General features: G+C 48.1%; 1 protein-coding gene across 2 annotated transcripts; it reads left to right on the top strand.

Annotated features, from left to right (window-relative positions):
• Positions 1–202: 202 nt before the first annotated feature.
• On the top strand, positions 203–19662 carry GCNT4 (glucosaminyl (N-acetyl) transferase 4). 2 transcript variants are annotated; one of them, XM_027446072.3, is made up of 3 exons: positions 203–650; positions 4492–4692; positions 16480–19662. In XM_027446072.3, exon 3 carries the CDS (start codon positions 16481–16483, stop codon positions 17846–17848), a length of 1368 nt encoding a protein of 455 aa, XP_027301873.2. In that variant the 5' UTR covers positions 203–650; positions 4492–4692; position 16480; the 3' UTR covers positions 17849–19662. The 2 variants fall into 2 exon arrangements, with proteins under 2 accessions (XP_027301873.2, XP_071887438.1); XM_072031337.1 differs by lacking the exons at positions 203–650; positions 4492–4692 and adding an exon at positions 5220–14000.
• The last annotated feature ends 228 nt before the right edge of the window (positions 19663–19890 follow it).

Raw genomic sequence — 19890 nt, forward strand, 5'->3', positions numbered from 1 at the left:
AAGGATTGAGGGAATGAACCGCTTCACACGAGAGCTTTAGGCTGTGTTTCTCCGTCTGCCAGCAGCCCGATGGCCATTTGCAGCCGCTGACCGTGCCCGGCTGCAGGTGAGCCAAGTGCCAGGCTGCCGCCAACACTGCCCACCGGCTCCGGGCTGTGCTGAGGGGACGTGCATCCTCCTCCTCCTCCTTCTGCTCCTCCTCATCTTCCTCCTCCTCCTCCTCCTGCCCGTCCCGGCCCCAACTTTCCTCGCGGAGCAGCGCGCAGGGGCCGCGGAGGCTCCGCGCTGCCCGGAAAACTTGGAGGCTCGGCGGCTGAGTTTGGAAGAGAGGAAGCGGGAGGAGGAAGAGAAGGAGGAGAAGAAGGAGAAGGAAGAGAAGGAGAAGGAGAAGGAGAAGGAGGAGGAGAAGGAGGAGGAGGAGGAGGAAGGGGCGCGGCGCCGCTCCGCGGGCGCACTGCTGCGCGGGGGCGGCAGAGCAGAGCAGGGCAGGGCGCGGCGGCAGGACAGGCGGACAGGAGGACAAGCAGGACAGGAGGACAAGCAGACAGGAGGACAAGCAGACAGGAGGACAAGCAGACAGGAGGACGAGGAGTGCCGGTGCTTTCAGTCTTTTCCGTGTCGGCGTCCAAGGGTGCCGCCGAGGAGCTCCGGTAAGAACTCGCGTGCGCCCCAGAAGTTGCGCGCAGGGGGATTTTGGGGCTGGCAGCGGGACGAGGAGGGGGCTGCGGGGCAGGCGGGCGCCCTGCGCTCCCCGAGGAGCCCCCGGGGCAGCACCGAGCCCCTTCCCCGGCCGCCGGTACCAGCCCGGCGCGGTTTTGTAACAGGAACTGAATCTGCCGGGGAGCTGGCGAACGCTCCGGTTCTGTCAGCGCTCGGTGCATTGCTAAAACCCCGTGCGTTAGGCTGGGGGAGTGCTTTGTCTGCCAAGCGCTCTTACTTTTTTTCTCCAGTGCGGCTCTTTTTCCTTCTAGGGAAGCAGAAGAGTAAGGATCTGTCAGAAAGAAATGTGTTTGGAAGTTGTTTTTTTTTTTTTTTTTCCCCCTCAAGAAGAGACAGTAGCAGCTTCAGTCTTTTTATGGGCTGAACAGACTTACTAGGGGAAAGCTCTCGGAGACCCTACAGGGACCTTGCCTTGAGGCTATGGGTAGCACAAAGTGGGCAAAGTGGGTTTTGGGGTTAACTCGGTCAGTTCATCCCACCCGAAGACTTGCTAGCTCCACGGAACATCCCCTAAATTGTTTCAAAGTGCTAGTCCATCAACCAGCAGTACTGGAGTAATTTCAGCTCTTACAAAGCCTTTTTTTTTTTTTTTTTCTTTCCGCTTGATAGCCTGGGAGAGAGATGGGTGAGTGGGGCTATAACAGGTAAACTTGAAACTGGAGTGAAGGCAGACAAGGAGGGAAGAGCTGCTTGCTTGCTTGCTGTCTTCCAGGGCAAGGGCTACAACTATTGAGTGATGCTGGTAGGCAGAAGATTGAAAACAAGTGAGAGAAAGTGGTTTTCTTACAGGGTGCGTGGATCAGCTGTGGAGTGCTTTGCCCCTCGATGTCTCCTCAATATCCAAAGATTTACAGGGGTTCAAAAGCAAACGTACAGTTACACGGCAGAAAGTCTCAGTGTGCTGGTGCTGTGAAATGGAAGTTGTAACTCCTGGCTTTGTCGATTTCTGAACTATAAGTAGGCACAAACTGAAAGGATACATGGAGAAGGTGTAGGAGAATGCTTCTTCTTTTTCTGTCCTTCATCCTCTTCCCAAGCACCCACCTTTGTGCGCTCAGGGACAGCGCCCAGGGCTGGAGGGGCCCCATGGGCTGGGCGGGATGTGCCTGTTCCTACAAGACATGGGAAGGGACGTGGGATGCTGCCGTGTTTGTGCATCTGTGGCTGGTGGTCACATATCTGCTACCCGGGGGTTTGGGTTCTGTTTTTTGTGCATTTCTGGGTATGCTGCCTGCCTGTAAAGGTGTTAAAGATCAGTGACAGCACTGGCTAGCACTTTGTCATGCATGATCCTAATTAGTGAGCAATTCTTAAGGACAACTTTTGAGAAGTGGTAATAGTGGGAAGGAAAAATTAGCAGTTTTGGACTGCTTTGGAATACAGTGGGGATGCAGGAAAGGGGGACCAAACACCAAAATCCACTGTTGTGCCAGTTGTTGTGATTTTGTTTTGTGGATGTCAGTCTGTGCTGTATGTGCTATTTCCTGGCGTAATATCTGCAAATTGTGCTGGTCAATCACCAGACTGTCTGATCATCTCAAAAATAGATCTCCCAAATTCTTCAGAAGTAGCTCAGGACATCCAGGAAGGATTGACCAAAGGCAAAATTCAAAGAGTGCAAAGGGTCAAGCAGTGTGTTATCAGCACATACAAAGAAACTGGTGAGTACTGATCCACAGAATTCAGAGAAACCAAGATAATGCTGAAACATTCATAGAGAACAGATAAGTTCAGAGATCTTGCCAGTCTGTCAGCTGTTTATTCTTTCTGCTGAGGGCCTTTTGGGCATCCACAGTGTATGGTGTGGCTTCAAGAGGAGTCCTTGGATCTGTGAATCTCCCCTGTGGAAGCTTTGTGTCAATTAGCAGAACAGAAGGAGAGCATTTCCAGACTTCTGCTGAAAGGTTTCAGGAAAGGACAATAGATGCAATACAGAAAGGGATTTTGGGAAAGTGTTAGGTTTTGCTCAACACCAGGAATTGAACACCAGAGAGCTGCTGACATTATTCTTGCTGGTTACTCTGCCTGTACACAGCAGAAGAAATCACTTTGGGTAGGGTTGGGTGAGGCTGTCCCGATGCGAGCTCCCGAGGCTGGCTGCTGGAGCGATTTGGTCCTGCTAGCAGATGATGCTACAAGGGCTTTAGCAGAGCTTATGGTGTTTGCTGTTCCAGCTGCGGAATGGCATCAGCAGTCACACGGCGACTGTAGCGTTTGAGGTTTCCCAGGAAATATCAATGAAGGAGTGAAGAGACACGGAGGATGAGTCACAGAAAGCTTGTTTCTGGAGCATAAACTGCAGGGTGCCGAATCCAGCAGGGGAAGTAAGTTTTGTCTAACTCTGTCAACAAGCCAAGCCTCATCACATTGCTGGCTGGTGAATTCCGGGGGGAGCTCACGGGGATTTGCCACCTGATGGAGGGCAAAGGAAAGGACAGCCATGGCAAACGCCAAGTTCCCAGACCACATCATGCCCAGGCACATCACCTACTGTCAGCTGGTGATGGATCACATAAATGACCGGGGAAAATTCCTGCAGTCGCTGTAATCTCTATGTTCCTAGTGTGCTCATCAATTAATGGCACCTGTGTGTCTGAGGCATGGGGGCAGCACCACGGGGGGGATCCCAGGACCACCCCTCCCTGGGAAGCTGCCATGCTGTGCCCACGTGCTGTGACAGGGATGCTGCCGACTGTTCCAGGCCCCTCGACCAAGCCCTGAGGGCCGTTGGTACCAGTTTGGGGTGGAGCACAGGCTGTGGGCTCCATGGTTTGTAAGCCCATGTGAAGGGGAAGGCTGGTGGTGAAGAGGGGGCTGGTGAGCAAAATGCTTTGGTTGAAGTCTGGGTGGAGAGTGGAAATCTGTCTGACTGATTGGGGTACAGCTACTGTGCTTTCCTCAGCAGAGTGTACCGTGGCATTTATATACTGTACATGCTGACGGTACCCCGTGTGGCTTCTCAGATTTCTTCGTGAGTGTTGCACGTGTGAAGCTTATCTGTAGTAGCACAGAAGTAGATTTCTTGACGTATGAGAGACTTGAAACAGGATGCGGGATGCTTATGAATGGGTGGGCTTGCAGGGCAGATTGTCATGCCTAAAACAATTTCCAGAAAGGATCACTGTGACCTTTGCTGTGATACGTAGCCCAGACTCCTGCCCTTAGGTCCATAGCCGAGCTCTCTTACCCGAAGACTGAGCAAGGAATTTGGGACATGAAGTCAAAGGATGCCGGAAGCATCCAACACCCCGGCATCACATCCACCTCGGGACTGTGGGCAGCAAGCTGCCTCTGGGTGCTGGGGTTTCAGCTGTGGGGAGGACTGCTCCAGGGAGCAGCACAGGGCTCTTGCCCACCAGCAGAGGTGTTTTGCCCCATCTGTGCCCATCCCCTCAGGGACCAGCACCCGTGGAGCCCCGGTGTCCCCCCACTCTGCCGGTCACTGCACCCACCTTGGCCCATGCCAGGCTGGGGAAGTCACTTGCCAAGGTTTGAACTCGGGAGGGCTTTTGGCAGGCACTTCTCCTGTCAGGGAGATTTCCCTCTTCATGTTCACCTTGCCCTGCTGTGGAAGGGAATGTGGTTGCTTGGACGTGAGCTGCTCTTTTTTAGGATTGTTTTTCCCCTGTGCTTGGGAGTGCTATGTGGATGAACAGAAATAGGTGCTTGTGGTTTGACTAAAGACTTCCGCGGCTTGCCATACAGAGCTACACTCATTATTTTTCAACTCATTTTTTACACATTTATTATTATTACTATTACTCTTTGCAGGCAATGATGTCCCTGATCCATACCTCTGTCCGACTTCGCACGCGCTTGAAAGGCTGACCGACCTGAACGCGGTGCCGTCAGCATGGGGCGGGCAGCGAGGCTTCATTTCACCACCACATCGGCTGTGCCTGCGTGGTTCCTCCTGGGCAGGGCGCCCTGAAGTGTTCCCAAGGGAAAAGAGACCAAAGCAACGTCCAGGAGGTGGGTCTGCAGCTCGGTGTATGTGGTGTCACCGGTACGGCAGCTGTGACGCTGGTTGGGAAGGCTTTGGCTCGGTAGGAATTGACTTGAGGGGCGCAATTTACAGCCAGGGTCTGCAGAAAAGAGCCTGTGAGAAGCTCGGCAGGAAGGTGAAGGCATTCTTGTTGTTGGGGGAACAGGAGAAATAGGCTCAGCCGCTCACTGCAGCCTTTCTGGAGCACGGTGCAGCTTCTCCTGCCTCCTTCTCCGACAGGAAACTTCCACCCTCTCTTATGCCGACCGTGCTTGCCAATGTACACAAGCTTTGCCCCTGTGGGCCTGATTTTTATGCTGTGCGGTAGTTTGGGGGTAAAGGTTAACCCTCACTCCACCATAGACTTATTATTATTTTAAACTCTCATATGAACCAGAGAGAAGCTGTTCAACCCTGGCTTTCCCCAAGTTAGAAGTGAGTAAACTCTATTTACCTGTGTTGGTTTTTTCTTTTTTTTTCACTTTTTTTTTTTTTTTTTAAATCCTTTTTGACTCCTGCCTTTAAGTTCTTGAAAAACATGGATATGGCCACCTCTTAAAGTTAGAGAGCTTAAATACTCACCTTGCAGGTGATGAGGGCTTGAGAGCTTTCTCAGCTGACCATCCTTGGGCTTTCGAAACACCTCTGTGTCCTACCAGGGCTGCAGGACAGAGTACTTTGGGACATACCAAGGGATTTGTCAAGAGGTTTTTCTTTTTAGGTGCTCACCAGAGCTGCTTCCAGCAAAAGTTACTCTGAAGTAATTGTGGCTGGTGGGGGAGGCAGAGGAGCTGGGCTTACTTCTCCCTTGGGGGGCCGTCTCCTTGCACCACCTTGCAGCAGCCGCTTGCCTCTTTTACTGGCTGAAGAGCAGAGACCAGACTTCCCTTACCATGACTTATTTCTGGGGCATAAACATGCAGGAAATTATGTCAGGTGTTCTACTGCAATTATGAGGATCACCTACGTGTTGACTGCAGTGAGAAAGGAGCACTTGGCCTTTTCTAAGGAACATTTACAGAGTTAGGACCGGGGACAGAGAGATGATCAAAGTAACTTACTGTCAGCACAGCAGGTTCTGTAAGGAAGCACAAATCTATGTATCCCACGCAATAAAGTGTCCCAATATTTAGTGCTGGCATGACAAAATCATTGCCAGACGGGGCGAAGTCAGAGGTGATAACCAGAGCTGCTAAATCTTTGCTGAATCTGTATTTCCCATCTGCCCAGACATTGTCGTTTCTCTTCCAGAAGCACAAACAAAATGGGCAGCGTTAAACTGTGGATTTTATTGTTATTGTTGTTCCTTGGGCACCACGCTGTTTTAAATCTTCAGGGTCTTAAAACTGGCAGGCTTACTGTTTAAATGGCTTGGGTCGAAAAGTAATGGGGTATTATTCCACGTCCTGAACCTCAGAAATAGAGGTCCATAAAACAGCTCAGAAGTAATTGGGAAAAGCGGGAGTTTCTTAGTTCTGTGGTTGTCAGTCACTCAGAGGAAATCTGTGTATGACATCAGGCAGGTCAAAACGGGGGGGTGAGCTGTGGGGAAGGATGCTGGCAGTGGGCACTGCTGCCTGGTGCAGGGGCATAGCCTGAGGTGCCAGGCTGTTCTTACTGGGGCTCCAGCACAAGGGTGTACGGGTCAGAAAAATGGGTGGAAAAACAAGCAAACCGGATAGATCAACTGGTCTAGATTTGATGCCAGTATAAAGCATTCCTACAGGAGCTCCGAGATCCCTATCATAGATGATTCTGCAATGAAAATAACCAGCTAGCAGCAGTAAATATTAGTACATGAATGAATTAATTTTCCCAGCTAGCAGCACTGAATAATCACATAGAGATAAAAGTTTGACTCAAGCCAGACGGTTTACTAAAGGAAAAAAAAAATCACTTAGCAAAGTACATCGCTGCTTTTCTCCTTCCCTGGCTTCCCAGGGACGTTTTTTTCTGCCTTCCCCAGAGACCTCTCCAGCAGCTTGGTTTGCACAGAGCGGAGGGGAAACCAGGAGCTAACTGCATCTTTCTGCAGAGCCAGCAGTGAAGACCAAGTCTGCACACACCTACTGTGGGAGTGGGTGTGTGTAAGGCAAAGAGAGGTCTCTAATGAGGGAGAGGAGAGAGGAGATCTTTTCCCAGAGTGTTTTTGCCTGAAGGAGAAGGAAAGGTTCCTGTTGCTCCCGCTGTTGTATGGTAATGCTGCTGTGCAGCACTGAGGCACACGGTAGTCTGGCTTCCAAGGAAAGGTGTGGGCACTGGTTTTGACTCAGGTGCCTCTGAGAGCTGGAGGAGCAGCAAGTCAGATCAAGCACGTTTTGCTGCTCTGTTTGCTTTTTTTTTTTTTCTTCTCCTTAATGCTACTCACATGAAATCACCTACCCCAATTGATCCCTCTCTCCATTCTCCTCTTTTCATCTTTTCCCCCACTCCTTTTCTGCTTCTCCTACTTTTTTCAGTGCCCGTCCCTTTCCCACTGTTTTGTTGTGGTTTTGTTTTTACTGAAGTTGTGGAGGGGGAGCTGCCTGGTTCCTGCAGAGCGTCTGCAGAAGGGCTACTGCATGGGAGAAAGGACAACACGGTGGGGCAGGAGCACTCCTGCTGACCTGTGTATCCACTCCCTCTCCTTTCACAGATTTTCATTCTAAATTTATATTTCCCCTTGATTCTTGCTCTGTGGCAAGCACAAATTCAGGTTTCCCTTTGATGGTATTCATAGTGAATACAATGTATTCCAAATACAGTGAGGAGATTGTGCTGCCTACTTACAGCTTGAATTTTCCAGGAATCCCTGTTTTGGTATGCCATGGCCTTGGTTAACCACTCCCAAGCTGAGCTGATAACAGGTAAAGAGTTGGTTCCCACCCGCTGGCCCTCTGGCATGACACCAGCAATCTCATGTGGTCTCTGTGACCCAGTGCAGAGAGCCGCAGACCTCTCAGGTGGGTAACGGTGGAGCAGAAAATAAACAGTATGTGCTGGAGATGCATGTTGAAGGGAGGCCAGGGCTGTTGTTCTCCTGCATCTCCACACAGCCGGTGGTTGAGCTCGGAATTTTGTTTGCTTACCAAACAGGTCCTTCAGGAAGGACTGGCAGAGGGCAGAGCAGGAGGGCCAGCGGGTATTGACTGATGCAAATCTTGCATTCCTCGGGGAAGTCGCCATGCAGGGACTGATGCAGGCAGGAGCGTTGCAAGCTTCCTCAGGTAGCTCTGCCTGCTTGCTCCATCCTGTACCCAGAGCTCCTTCCCCTCTCTGTGGGCTGCACAGCACCAGCCTGCCCTGAGCAGAGATCTGGGTGGATGAGAGACAGTCTCCAAAGCAGCACCCTCACCCTGCTGCCTGCCATGGGGCTCCTAGTGTGAAATCCCCCTGCAGCAGGCTCTGGGCTGCTATGACGGACCCTGGTGGCTCAGCACAGCTCCTCCACATGGGCAGCATCCATGAAAAGCACCTCAAATATTGTGGCTGTTGCTTTAAAAGAACAGCTTTTTGGAAACTGGTTTGTTCCCAAGCAGGATCTTTCCAGCAGCCATCTGCGAGTCATCTGCCAAATGGGAAGGGAGGCTTCTGGAGGGGTTGGAGCTGGTTCCTCGGTGATGGAGGGGTCTGCTCTCTTTTTGCAGCACAAAAGGCAGTCGGTTTCTGGCTTGCAGTGCTGATACAGGGACGTGAGAGGTGGTGGTTGCTTGGATTGCAGAAGAGACTCGCCATGCAGGGCAAGAGGCAAGTGAAAGCCAACCACTTGTTCCCGCTCAGGGCGAAGGCAGCTGCAGCCTCCTCCTGCACAAAAATGATGTTGGCATTGCTGAGTTGTACAGACTTGGATCTGCAGTTACTCCCAGTGCGTGCAGTATATGGAAATGGTAGAAATAACAATGTGAGGAGCAGTGGCAGAGCACGGGGCTCCCTCAGGAGCCAGAGCTCTGCATATGTAAGCCATTAGGATCCCAGCAAAGTGGAAACATGCCTTCAGAGAGGCAGCACGAGCCCAAAGCCTGCAAGTTTCTCCACGTGGCTGAGGGAGATCTGCCCATTTGTGTCAGCTGTTTGAGTCCCTCCTTAACCCTTTAGAGCAGGGAAGCCTGAAAGAGAGCTGAAGCAGCTGAAGCCCTCATGGCTACAAGACGTTGGAGCAGGAGGACATCGGCAGCCTTGGCCCTCCAGGGCGACTGAGGCCTACCAGAGAAGCTCCTGGGCTGGCCTTTCTCCACAGCTCCTGAACACCATCCTGGAGCACTGCTTGTTGGGGCAGTGGCTCTCCTGGGGATGCCTCCTCTACTTCCTCACAGCCTGATCTTGGGGTGGAACCGATTATCCTTTGCAGTTCCTACCATCTTTCCAATGCACTGCAGAGGGACCTCAGACACTTAGTTTGGCAGATGTGGGGCGAGGTGTGTCACACACAGGTGCATGGTACAGTGACTGGGACAGGAGACGGCCAGCTAAATGTGAAGGCACACGGCTGTCCACACAGCTTGCAGAGCAGCAGTGGTGCCCACGATGCTGGGGATTCTCTGAGCAGCTTGCATCTGGTGTTAGCGGCGCGCCTGACCTTTGCTGAACCATTTTCAGGGATAGCCATTTAAATTTCAATATCACGGAGGGCACACTAGTGCCTGGCTGTCAGTCAGAACTGCTGTAATTAATGTCTGTGGTTCGTGAGGGAAAGCTTTTAGCCGGACTGCTCCCCAGCCACCGCTCTGCTGCTCCACCTGAAGCCCGAGCGCCTGTGGATGGGATTTCCTCCTCTGCTTGGCTCCTACATTTGCTTTTGTGTGGTGGCCGAACCCTGAGTGGTGTGCGTGGATTTATAAGCACAGAAACCTTTGGTGCAGCGACCTTTGCAGCTGAGGACTGAGCATATTCCTGAAGAGGCTAGAGTGCTGTACGTGGGGGGTGGATGCTCTCCCTTCGCTCAGTTACTCACAGCAGTTGTGAAGGGAGGAGCCACTTTCAGGAGTAAGTACCTTGTAGTGTGCAGAAATGTTAGCAGCCGTCTGAGCTGGAATTATACTTGTTTTCATATTTATATTGTTTTCTCTCCCAAAAGAATTCTAAAAGTGGGTTTTAATTTACCTTTACTTAGCCTTTCCTTGGCTTTCACCCTGTAAGAAATTAATATTTCAAGCAATTACTGTCTTTTAGTATAGAAATTCCACATTTCTGTGTTGTTTCTGTAAGCTGTGTTGTAAAATCTGAGAGAAATAGCCAAGAGAAATAGCCACCAGCTCAATTTGCCTCACTTACCCTATCACTGCACATTATTTCTACCTCTGTGGAAATGTCCCAGTATGAACTTGGCATTGACTGCGCTATGTGATTGACCCAAGCAGGTTGCCTATGGCTTTTGTACAGGTGCAAATGCTTCTTGCCACATTTATGATGTGCAACTACAGGGGATTGCACATTTCTGGGTACTCCACAGCTTTAATTTATGTTTCCAGACTGCTGGAATAAGACTGACTAGTTTGCAAGCAGGAACACCTTTTCTTTTTTTTTCTTTTTTCTTTCTCAGAAAGGTGAACTTCAGCACATCTCGCTGATAGCAGCAAGCAGAGACCATGGAGGTAGCGGGTTTTCTACAGTCACGCTTCCCTGATCAGACCATGCTTCATTTCCCCAAATCTTTGCTGTGTTACCTAAAATATACACAGTATGTATATACACACGTGTTATTTCCTCTGTTCTCATTGCCTTGTCCCCATGTTGCTGCAACTCAGTAGAAACCCAGGTCTCAGTGTGCATTTTCTGGCATGTTGGTGCCATCAGCTTGGCCTTCCTTGCCAGTGCGTCCCTGAGCTGGCCATGGCTCTGCTCATAACTATCAGCACTTTCAGTACTCTGCGAGCTCATGGAGCTAAGGAAGAAGTCCTGCTAAGGAAGCTTTTCCTACAGTTTTTTTCCACTGTTTTAATTCCAGCAACACTTGAGTTTCACTGCCACGAGATGAGTCAAAATACTGGTTGCTTGGCTAGTGTTTCAGGACAAAGAGAGGAGAAAAAAAAAAAAAAATCAAACCACTGTACTCCAGTTTTATGGGCTTTACAGGTTTTTATGAGTGGTTTCTGAGCTACAGAAGAGCTGCAGAAATCTTCTGCAGCCTCCCAAAAGATGAGACATGCACGTTGGATTGAAGCCCGTAGGAGGGAGTGGAGCACCACTGACTACTTGCAGAAGGCTGTTATTTTCTGGTCCTCCTGTAAGCCCAGCATCACTGCTTTAGACACAGGGCACTGTGAAGTGCATTGGAGGTGAGGACTGATAGTTCCTCTTCAAGAACAGCCGGCTTAGGCTTCCCTCCATGCCCCTCGGGAGTATTTATTCTGCTGGTGAAGGCTATCACAGCTCCTGCATTCATCATCAAGAACATCCTGCATCTTCTTCATCCACTGTAATGGATCTAACTAGCGGCCCCTATTCTGGCCCAACAGGAGATAAAAGCAGATTCCGAGAACAGAGCAATGGTCACAGTACGTGTTCCTGTTGGTAAAAGTTTCCTGTCAGGGCTCTTGGTGGATGATAATTGCCTTATGTTATGGTGCCAGAGAATTGAGCCTTCTGTCCATATTTCTGCCTTGGCTAATGCAATTCTCTGGAAATTCCCAATGGCCAGCTGATCGCCTAATTCTTTCTTGAATCCTACTGAGCTCATGGTCTTTATGATACCTTCTGACATATGGTGCTTATGTGTTGTGTAAGAACACATGCATGTTCTTACTCAATACAAATGTGTTTACCTTGTATTTGTTGCATGCCTGTTTTCTCTGAACATCTCCTGATCTTGCATTACAGATGCAAGGGATAAATACAAACACCCATTTGTCTTCTCTGAGTCATCCAGTACTTTGCATCCCACACAGCAAGTGCCCAGGCCAGACACTGTGTATATACACCAGCTGTGCAACCTGTGTTGTTTACAAGATGTGATCAACCTTCATTCATTCCTGCCAGAATCTTGCGTGCAGAAGAAAAAAAAATGCAGATATGTTAGGAAACTTGGCAAGATGGCAAAGCCATCCTCCCTTCCTCATATAAAATCCTTGTCCAGGATCACTGGGCCTACATATTGTACAAAGAGCAGGATGTTAGCACCTGAGGAAAAAGAAATACATGGGTGAGATAACCATCGTGATCAGTGCTGAAGCACCTAGGTAGGTGCTTCAGGTAGTTCTAGGTGACCATCTGTAGCATGCTGTTCTTTCCCTTTCTCTTTCAGTGATGATGGTGCATGTGGTACAGTGCAGTGTCCAAGAGGGTCTTCAAGTGCTGCATTGTGCTAAGAAACAAGAGCTATGCACTGGTATCAAAAACTGTCACTACAACTTCACTGTCACTACATCAGGCTGCCCAAAGCCCCATCCAAGCTGTCATTGAACACCTCCAGGGATGGGGCATCCACAGCTTCTCTGGGCAGCCTGTGCCAGTGCCTCACCACCCTCTGAGTGAAGAATTTCTTCCTAACATCTAATCTAAATATACTATCTTTTAGTTTAAAGCCATTACCCTTTGTTCTATCACTACATGCCCTTGTAAAAAGTCCCTCTCCATCTCTCCTGCAGGCCCCCTTTAGGTACTGGAAGGCTGCTCTAAGGTCTCCCCAGAGCTTCTCTTCTCCAGGCTGAACAACTCCAACTCCCTCAGTCTGTCTTTATAGAAGAGGTGCTCCAGCCCCTCGATCATCTTCATGGCCCTAATCTAGGCTCATTCTGATATAATAATTCCATGTCCTAGTTCTTCTGGGCGCTCCAGAGCTGAACGTAGTACTCCAGGTGGGGTCTCAGGAGAGCAGAGCAGAGGGGAAGAATCACCTCCCTCACCCTGTTGGCCACAGTTGGCTTTCTGGGCTGCAAGTGCACATTGCCAGCTCACGTGAAGCTTCTCGTCAACCAGCACCCCCAAGTCCTACTCCTCAGGGCTGCTTGCAATCCATTCTCCACCCAGCCTGTGTGCTGCTTGGGATTGCCTCAGCCCAGATGCAGGACCTTGCACTTGGCTTTATTGAACCTCATGAGGTTCACACAGGCCCACCTCTCAAGCCTGTCCAGGTCCCTCTGGAAGGTATCCCTTCCCTCCAGCGTGTCCACTGCACCACTCAGCTTGGTGTCATCAGCAAACTTGCTGAGGGTGCACTCAATCCCACTGTTCTTGTCACCAACAAAGATGTTAAGCAGTGCTTGTCCCACTACTGACCACTGAGGAACACCACTTGTTACTGTTCTCCACTTGGACATCAATTCCTTGACCACAGCTCTTTGAGTGCAACCATCCAGCCTATTCCTTACCCACTGAGTGGTTCATCCATCAAATCCACGTCTCTCCAATTTAGAGACACAAATGTCGTCTGGGATAGGGTCAAATGCTTTGCACAAATCCAGGCAGATGATGTCAGTTGCTCTTCCCCTATCCACCAGTGCTGTAACCCTATTGTGAATGGACACCAGATCTGTGAGGCACAATTTGCCCTTAGTAAATTCCAGTCTCCTGCTGAAATTAACATCATTCTGGTTACAGGCAAATATTTTGTGCCTAAAGAGTAAAGTTGTTGCCCCTGTACCGGTATACTGGCCCTGCCCTTGCATTCCTTGGAGGCAACAACAGAGAATATGAATTTAATATATTAAGAGTGGGGCAGGAGGGACAGTGGGATACTGGTAGTGGTGAACTGCACTGCTGGAGAGTGGCTGGGATCACTCATGGCCTGATTCTGTCTGTACCACTGTGGTGATAGTGATACTGTGTTTTGTAAAAGCACAGATGAGGCTGTGGATATAATTGCAGACTCCTTGTGCTCTCTCATCTGACCAGCTCCAGGCCAGGACCAAGGAGAGAGCCTCCATAAACAAGGGATTCAGTGGAGGAGCTGCAATTTCTTACCAGTGCTCATTAGTTCCCTTCTTCATGAGGAATTCAAACCACATCACCACAATTTTGTGTGTTTCTATAACCTCTTTATATGGCACAATAGTTTCTTTTGACTGGCAGTGCCGAAAACCATAGGAACATTAAACGGAGCTGAGCACAGATCCTTTTACATCATCTGGGAAGAAGGAAGCCTCAGTGCTGCCCAGGTGATTTCCTGCACATCCTGGCCTGCCTACAGACCACACCATGCTCCAGCAGTCCAAGGTAACTGTGGTGTCCTGGCTTGTTTGCTGGAACACCTGGAGATGGAATGTTTGATGCTGGGCAGTCACTGGAGATTTGTTCCCCTCCAGCAAGTAGTGATCTCCGCTCAGCCAGGCGTGACATTGGTTGTCCTTGGTAGCTAGTGAGACAACAAGGCAGTCGCCAGGTAGGTTGCACACAGAGATCACACTCCACATTTCTCCTTCCTGCAAAGAAAAAGTAGAAGAAAGAAAAAGGAAGAAGAAGAAGGAAGCAGATGAAGGGGAAACCTTGTCTAGACAGTGAGATATTGATTACACCTTGGGCGGTTTGGTTTGGAGAAGTGAAGGCATGCAAGTGCTGGCTAAGGAAGAAGCTGGGGTCTTGGCTTTGTGATAATGGAGCATTGCAAAGAGAGATCTGTTTTTTTGTTTGTTTGGTTGGTTGGTTGGTTTTGTTTGTTTGTTTGGTTGTTTGTTTTTTCTCATAATTTGTTAATATGTGTGGTGGCTGTAAAACCTACAGAGAGTTGCCAAGCTCTGGCTTCTGCAAAATAGGTGTATTACTGTACCCCCTTCCCCAGTCTCTAGCTGGCACCCCTGTGTGAAACAGAGTGCCAGGGACTCAGGCAAGCTTGGTGAGCCTGCATGGGCACCCACATGTAGGCTTGCATCAGGCTGCATGTATTTTTTCAGGGAAGGTGGCATTTCCTTCTCCTTTCTGTTGCCCCTCACAGAGAAGGTAACAGGGAAAGAAAAACACAGGGAGGGCAGACTAATGAAACAACTCTATTTTGGCAGGATAAGTTTTGACTGTGAAGCTAGAATTTGCAAGACCTGACCACTGTGGGTATGTTAAAAATCCCTAAGTTAGCTGCACACACATCTCAGAACTTGATTTTAAATCTATACCTGGAACCTGCAGCCATCTGACCACTCCTGGTGGTCCCACCATTTTATTCCTACCCATAACTGCACCTGAAAACTGGGAAGAGGGGGAAGCTCCAAATTTTTTGAAAGGAATTGTCTTGGTATTGCACATGGAAGCATAGCTCCTGTTGGGGTTAGTACAGGAGAGGAGAAGGCACAGCATCACAGGTGCTTGCCTAACACTTGTTGCAGGAATTGATGGAGAAGAGTCGTGTTAAGCCATCCATCCACCTGGCTTTAATTCTGGGAATAACTGGGAGCTGTTTTGCTATGGCATCATCACCTGTTGCACAGCTTCAGGACCCAGAGAGCACACAGTACTTCAACCATGCTCCCTGTCTTGTGCCTAACAAGGGGGAGGGAGGGAGGGAGAGGACTTTGTGAGAAGACGTACAGAAAAGCTGGTCACTGTTCAGAAAACTTCCTGTCATGGCACTATGTAACAATTCTCCCAAATCATCTCATTGGTTTGCAAAAAGACTGTGTTGTTTTTGTTCTGAACTGAAGCCTTTCTGTCCTTGTTACAGCACTGCACAACTTTTACAGCAGGTTATGTGCACCCTTCAGCTGACTGCACATGCAAAGTTTCAACAGCTTGTCTGATCTTTTCTTCACTCTGAGGCATTCTGGAACAGCTTATTCTTGAAAGAAATTGCTGGGAGCTGTTCTGCATGAACAGTTCAATGTAGCGAGAAAATAGAGTTTAAACTAATGCTGCACCTGGATGTGGACCCTGGTCTAATTTTTGTTCAGGGATAACAATAATGCTGCTTGCACTCAACTGGTAAGGCAAAAATATATGGAAACAGGATCATTGTGTTTAGCTTTCACTGCAGTAATACCTCAGTTGTTAAGTTGCTTCACATAAATGATATTGCACACCCTGTTTCACAAAAAACGGCTGTGGCTGTGCCTTTGCAGTCACAGCTGAGGTTGAATCACACAGCAAAGAACAGGAGAGATGCTCTGCTTCCCACTGCTGTCCCTCCTGCCTTCAAAGGCTGTATTATACGCTCCCTCCAGTGGATGGAAATATCGTCTTCATCTGTCTTTTTTCAGGGCAGATTAGCAGTATTTTCAAGAGGGAATCTGGATGTAGGGAGGACTTTGGACATATCCTGCTGGGAGGGGAGGAAGGAAATCCATTTCCCTCTGGACCTTTTCATTGGCCAACCCTAGTGTCAAAGACAACAAGGATGCTCTGACTGAATTTTAAAACTTTCAGGTTTATTAATTAATTTATTTATTTTATTATTTTTTAATTTTTAAATACATAAAGTTGTTAAACATGCATTCTTTGCAGACTCATGAGAGAGTCTCTTGCCACACTCAGTGAATTACCTGGAGTTACCTGGGAAAATACACTTTCCTCTACTCATTTAGAGGACAGTCATGTTTCTGCCAATGCAGGGGTTGCTGTACCTCAGTTTATGACTCAAATGAAAAAAAGAGGTCTGAAAAATAAACAATAGGAGTCTTATTCCAACACACTTATCTATCTGGTTATTATCTGAAATCAGAGTTGTTTTATTGCTTTCAATCAGATAATTAAAGGTAATGAAACCGTTGCCTATTATCGTGGCAAAATCTGTCCTTAAATTAATGTGATGATTAAAGAGAAAGGTGATGCTTCTGCTGTAGCCAGACCAGTGAGCTCCTGTTTTTGTCAGAAGCTGTAATTGCCTCTGATGCATTGTTCCTATTGTAAAATGTCAACTTATCTCTGTTTTCTTACAGAATGAAGAGGCATAAGTGTCCCTACAGATGTCCCACAAGAAGGAAGATTCTGATTCTGTGTTTCACGGGGTGGGTGATTGCACTCCTGAAACTCCTCCATGTTGAAAGACATTTTTTTCCATCTAAGGGCATTTATTTGGTTGAGCACTTCTTGAGCACTTCTTCTTATGTTAGAAACAGGTATTCCTACCTTAGAAATCACTTTCAGTATGAAATTAATTGTTCATCTATATATGAACAAGATCCCCAAGAAATTGGCAAGAGTTTAGAGATAAGAAGAAAAGATATAATCGATTTAGATGATGCAGATATCATAGCAATGACGAATGATTGCCACATTTATCGCACACTTAGGAAATACCACCTAAAACCTGTTTCTCCAGAGGAAGAGAATTTTCCATTAGCCTATTCTTTGGTTGTTCACAAAGATGCAGTAATGGTAGAAAGGCTCATACATTCACTGTACAGTCATCAAAATATATACTGCATCCATTACGACCAAAAAGCAACAAAAAGCTTCAAATCTGCTATGAACAATCTAGCTAAATGTTTCCCCAATATTTTCATTGCATCAAAACTGGAGACAGTGGACTACGCACATATTTCGAGGCTGCAAGCAGATTTCAATTGTTTGTCTGATCTGATGGACTCTACAGTTCCCTGGAAGTATGTTATTAACTTGTGTGGCCAAGATTTCCCTTTGAGGTCAAATTTCCAGTTGGTTGCTGAATTGAAGAAACTCAATGGGGGAAACATGCTGGAAACCGTAAAGCCAAGCAGCAGCAAAAGAGAACGATTTACTTATCACTATGAACTTATGAAAGTGCCTTACGAATACATGCAGATGCCTGTGAAAACCAACATTTCCAAGAACCCGCCACCTCACAATATTGAGGTGTTTGTAGGCAGTGCCTATTTTGTTTTAAGTCGAGCTTTTATTCAGTACACCCTCAGAAGCTCTCTTGCAAAAGATTTTTTTGATTGGTCAAGGGATACCTACTCTCCGGATGAACATTTCTGGGCCACTCTTGTACGCGTTCCTGGGGTGCCTGGGGAAATTTCGAGGTCAGCCCAGGACATCACAGACCTTCAGAGCAAAACTCGATTGGTGAAATGGAATTATCTTGAAGAACATTTATATCCTCCATGCACTGGTACCCACCTTCGCAGTGTCTGTATCTATGGAGCTGCAGAATTACGATGGCTTATGAATTATGGGCACTGGTTTGCCAATAAGTTTGACTCCAAAGTAGACCCCGTCCTGATAAAATGTTTGGCAGAAAAACTGGCAGAGCAACAGAAAGAGTGGGTTTATTTGTCCTCTGACAAATATTTTCTGCGTATAAGTTCTGTGAATACCTCGCTATAGCAGTACCGCTCTCCCTGCTCTCAGTATTGTGTACTGCTGCAGCAAGGGGCCTGGAGTTCTGCCCTGACCTGCTGCAGGAGGCTGCCAGGAGAACTGCTCCTTCTGCACAAGGTCCAGGGCTCTGGGAGATGTGTACCTGGCCACCTATTTATGAAAAGTCATGTCTCTCTGGTTCACCATTTTGTAACTTTCTACAACGATCCTGTTACTGTTCTTCAAGGTGATTCTGGAAGGGTAAGGTTTGCTTTTGGAGACTCTGGCACTATCCTAACGAAATATTCCAGAAATGTTTTACATCAAGCGTGTTCATGTCTTTCTTAAGGAACCCCGCCGTGCCTGTTTGCCTTTCCCCTTTTCCTTCATTTTTGTTTTTCATTAAGGTGTGAATCAAAGACCTCTATATCTGCTACCTCAGGAAAACTGGAAGTGCCCAGCTCACAGACAAAGCCAAGAGAACGATGCGACACCACATGAGCCATGTGGCCTCCCCAGCCAGCCTGAAGCCCCAAACTCCCCCTCTGTGGGAGCGAGCAGAGTTCTCTGTAACGTGAATGTGGCTGGATGGCACAAGGAGAAGAAATCCTTGGACACCACATTGCACTTGGCATTGCTTGCTTCTCCCAGCTCATCTGCGTGTTGTCTTTCTTTCTGTGGAGTGTGTGTTCAGGGGCTGTGCCACGCATGTGGAGTGGGTGGTGGTGGATTGAAAACAGCCTCTGTGAACATGCGTGAATAATGCACTACTCCTCTTCAAGGGTAGCAAGGGTTTGTCCTAATGGCAGCCCTTAAAAGTAGATACCCATGCCAAAAGATGTCTGCCTTCATATCTATCCCTGCCAATAGAAATACCCTCCTGTGAAATCCCAGTCCTTTTGGGACAGTATTTTTACACGTGGTGGATAACAACTGCTATTTCTAATTAACACTGAGTAGTGTGGTGCTATGCGGAAACACAAAACACGCTACATCCAGCAGCAATCATCAGAACAGCCATGCTGCAGAAATGCGGGCCCTGTGTAGAAGTGGCTTTCTGTGCAAGTCTTACAGCCTCACACTGCCATGACCCCAGGCTGATGTCCCTACTTTAGAGCAGTTCAGAGTTATAGCAGCCGTCCTTCAGGCCACCCATGCTTCCCAAGGCCCGTGTCAGGCCTGCTGGTAGCAAAGGGGTCGGGTGGCTTCCTCTCAGCTGGGCCGCCACACCACACGCTGAGGGAAACCTTGGTCAGTGCAGTACTTGTGGCTAAGAAATGCCCCTTGGCATTTTTGGGGATTCTCTGCAATGTTGCTGTGCCACCAGCTCAGTTTTGGCGGTTCCAGAGGACTCCACAGTCTAGCTTTCCCGGTGTTACTGTCCCATTTCTATGCACCTGGCTCTTGTGAAAGGCACCCATGAGATGCCACAATAATGATCATGCCCTGTACCCACGAGAAAACTTTGTTTCTTCTTTGAGTTGAAGGAACCAAGTCATTCCTTGGTCTGGGATTTTGTTTCTAAGTGCAATCCTGGTCAGCTTGTTTGTGGCTTGAGGTTGGGTTTGAGTCAATAGTCGTGGGCCTTTTCCCCCATTTGTGACACTGATTTCCTATGAGTTCTCAGACGAGTCATCTGACTTTTCTGTTCCAGCTGTAAAATGGGAACAACAATGCTCTACTACCTTGTTAAGCACTTACAAATGTATGGATGATGTCTGTGGTGGGTTGTTTGCACAATAGTAATTGCTGATCAAAACCATTGATGAAGTTTTGTGTGTGTGCAGGTCAAGTATCTCTTTGATGTACTGTTTCTCAAATAAATGGGGATTATTTTTAAAGTGTGTGTTTGTTATTTCGGTGATTTACCATGTCTGCCCAGGGCTGTTCTGACTTGACTGGAGTTATAGAAATTTTGTAGAATATGAGATATTCGCGGTATGTACAGATTCATACATCAGTACTTATATATAAAAGTAGAGGATTCCACATGGAAAAAGGTTAATAAAAGAGAATGTGAGGATGCCAGAAGAACATGTCTTAGCCTTCCATACACACAAATTTATGTT

This window comes from Anas platyrhynchos, chromosome Z (genome assembly GCF_047663525.1).
Source record: "Anas platyrhynchos isolate ZD024472 breed Pekin duck chromosome Z, IASCAAS_PekinDuck_T2T, whole genome shotgun sequence".
Classification (NCBI taxonomy): domain Eukaryota; kingdom Metazoa; phylum Chordata; class Aves; order Anseriformes; family Anatidae; genus Anas; species Anas platyrhynchos.

Excerpts from the sequence above, each read along its gene's own strand:
- GCNT4 (XM_027446072.3), top strand. The coding sequence starts at position 16,481 with ATGAAGAGGCATAAGTGTCCCTACAGATGTCCCACAAGAAGGAAGATT.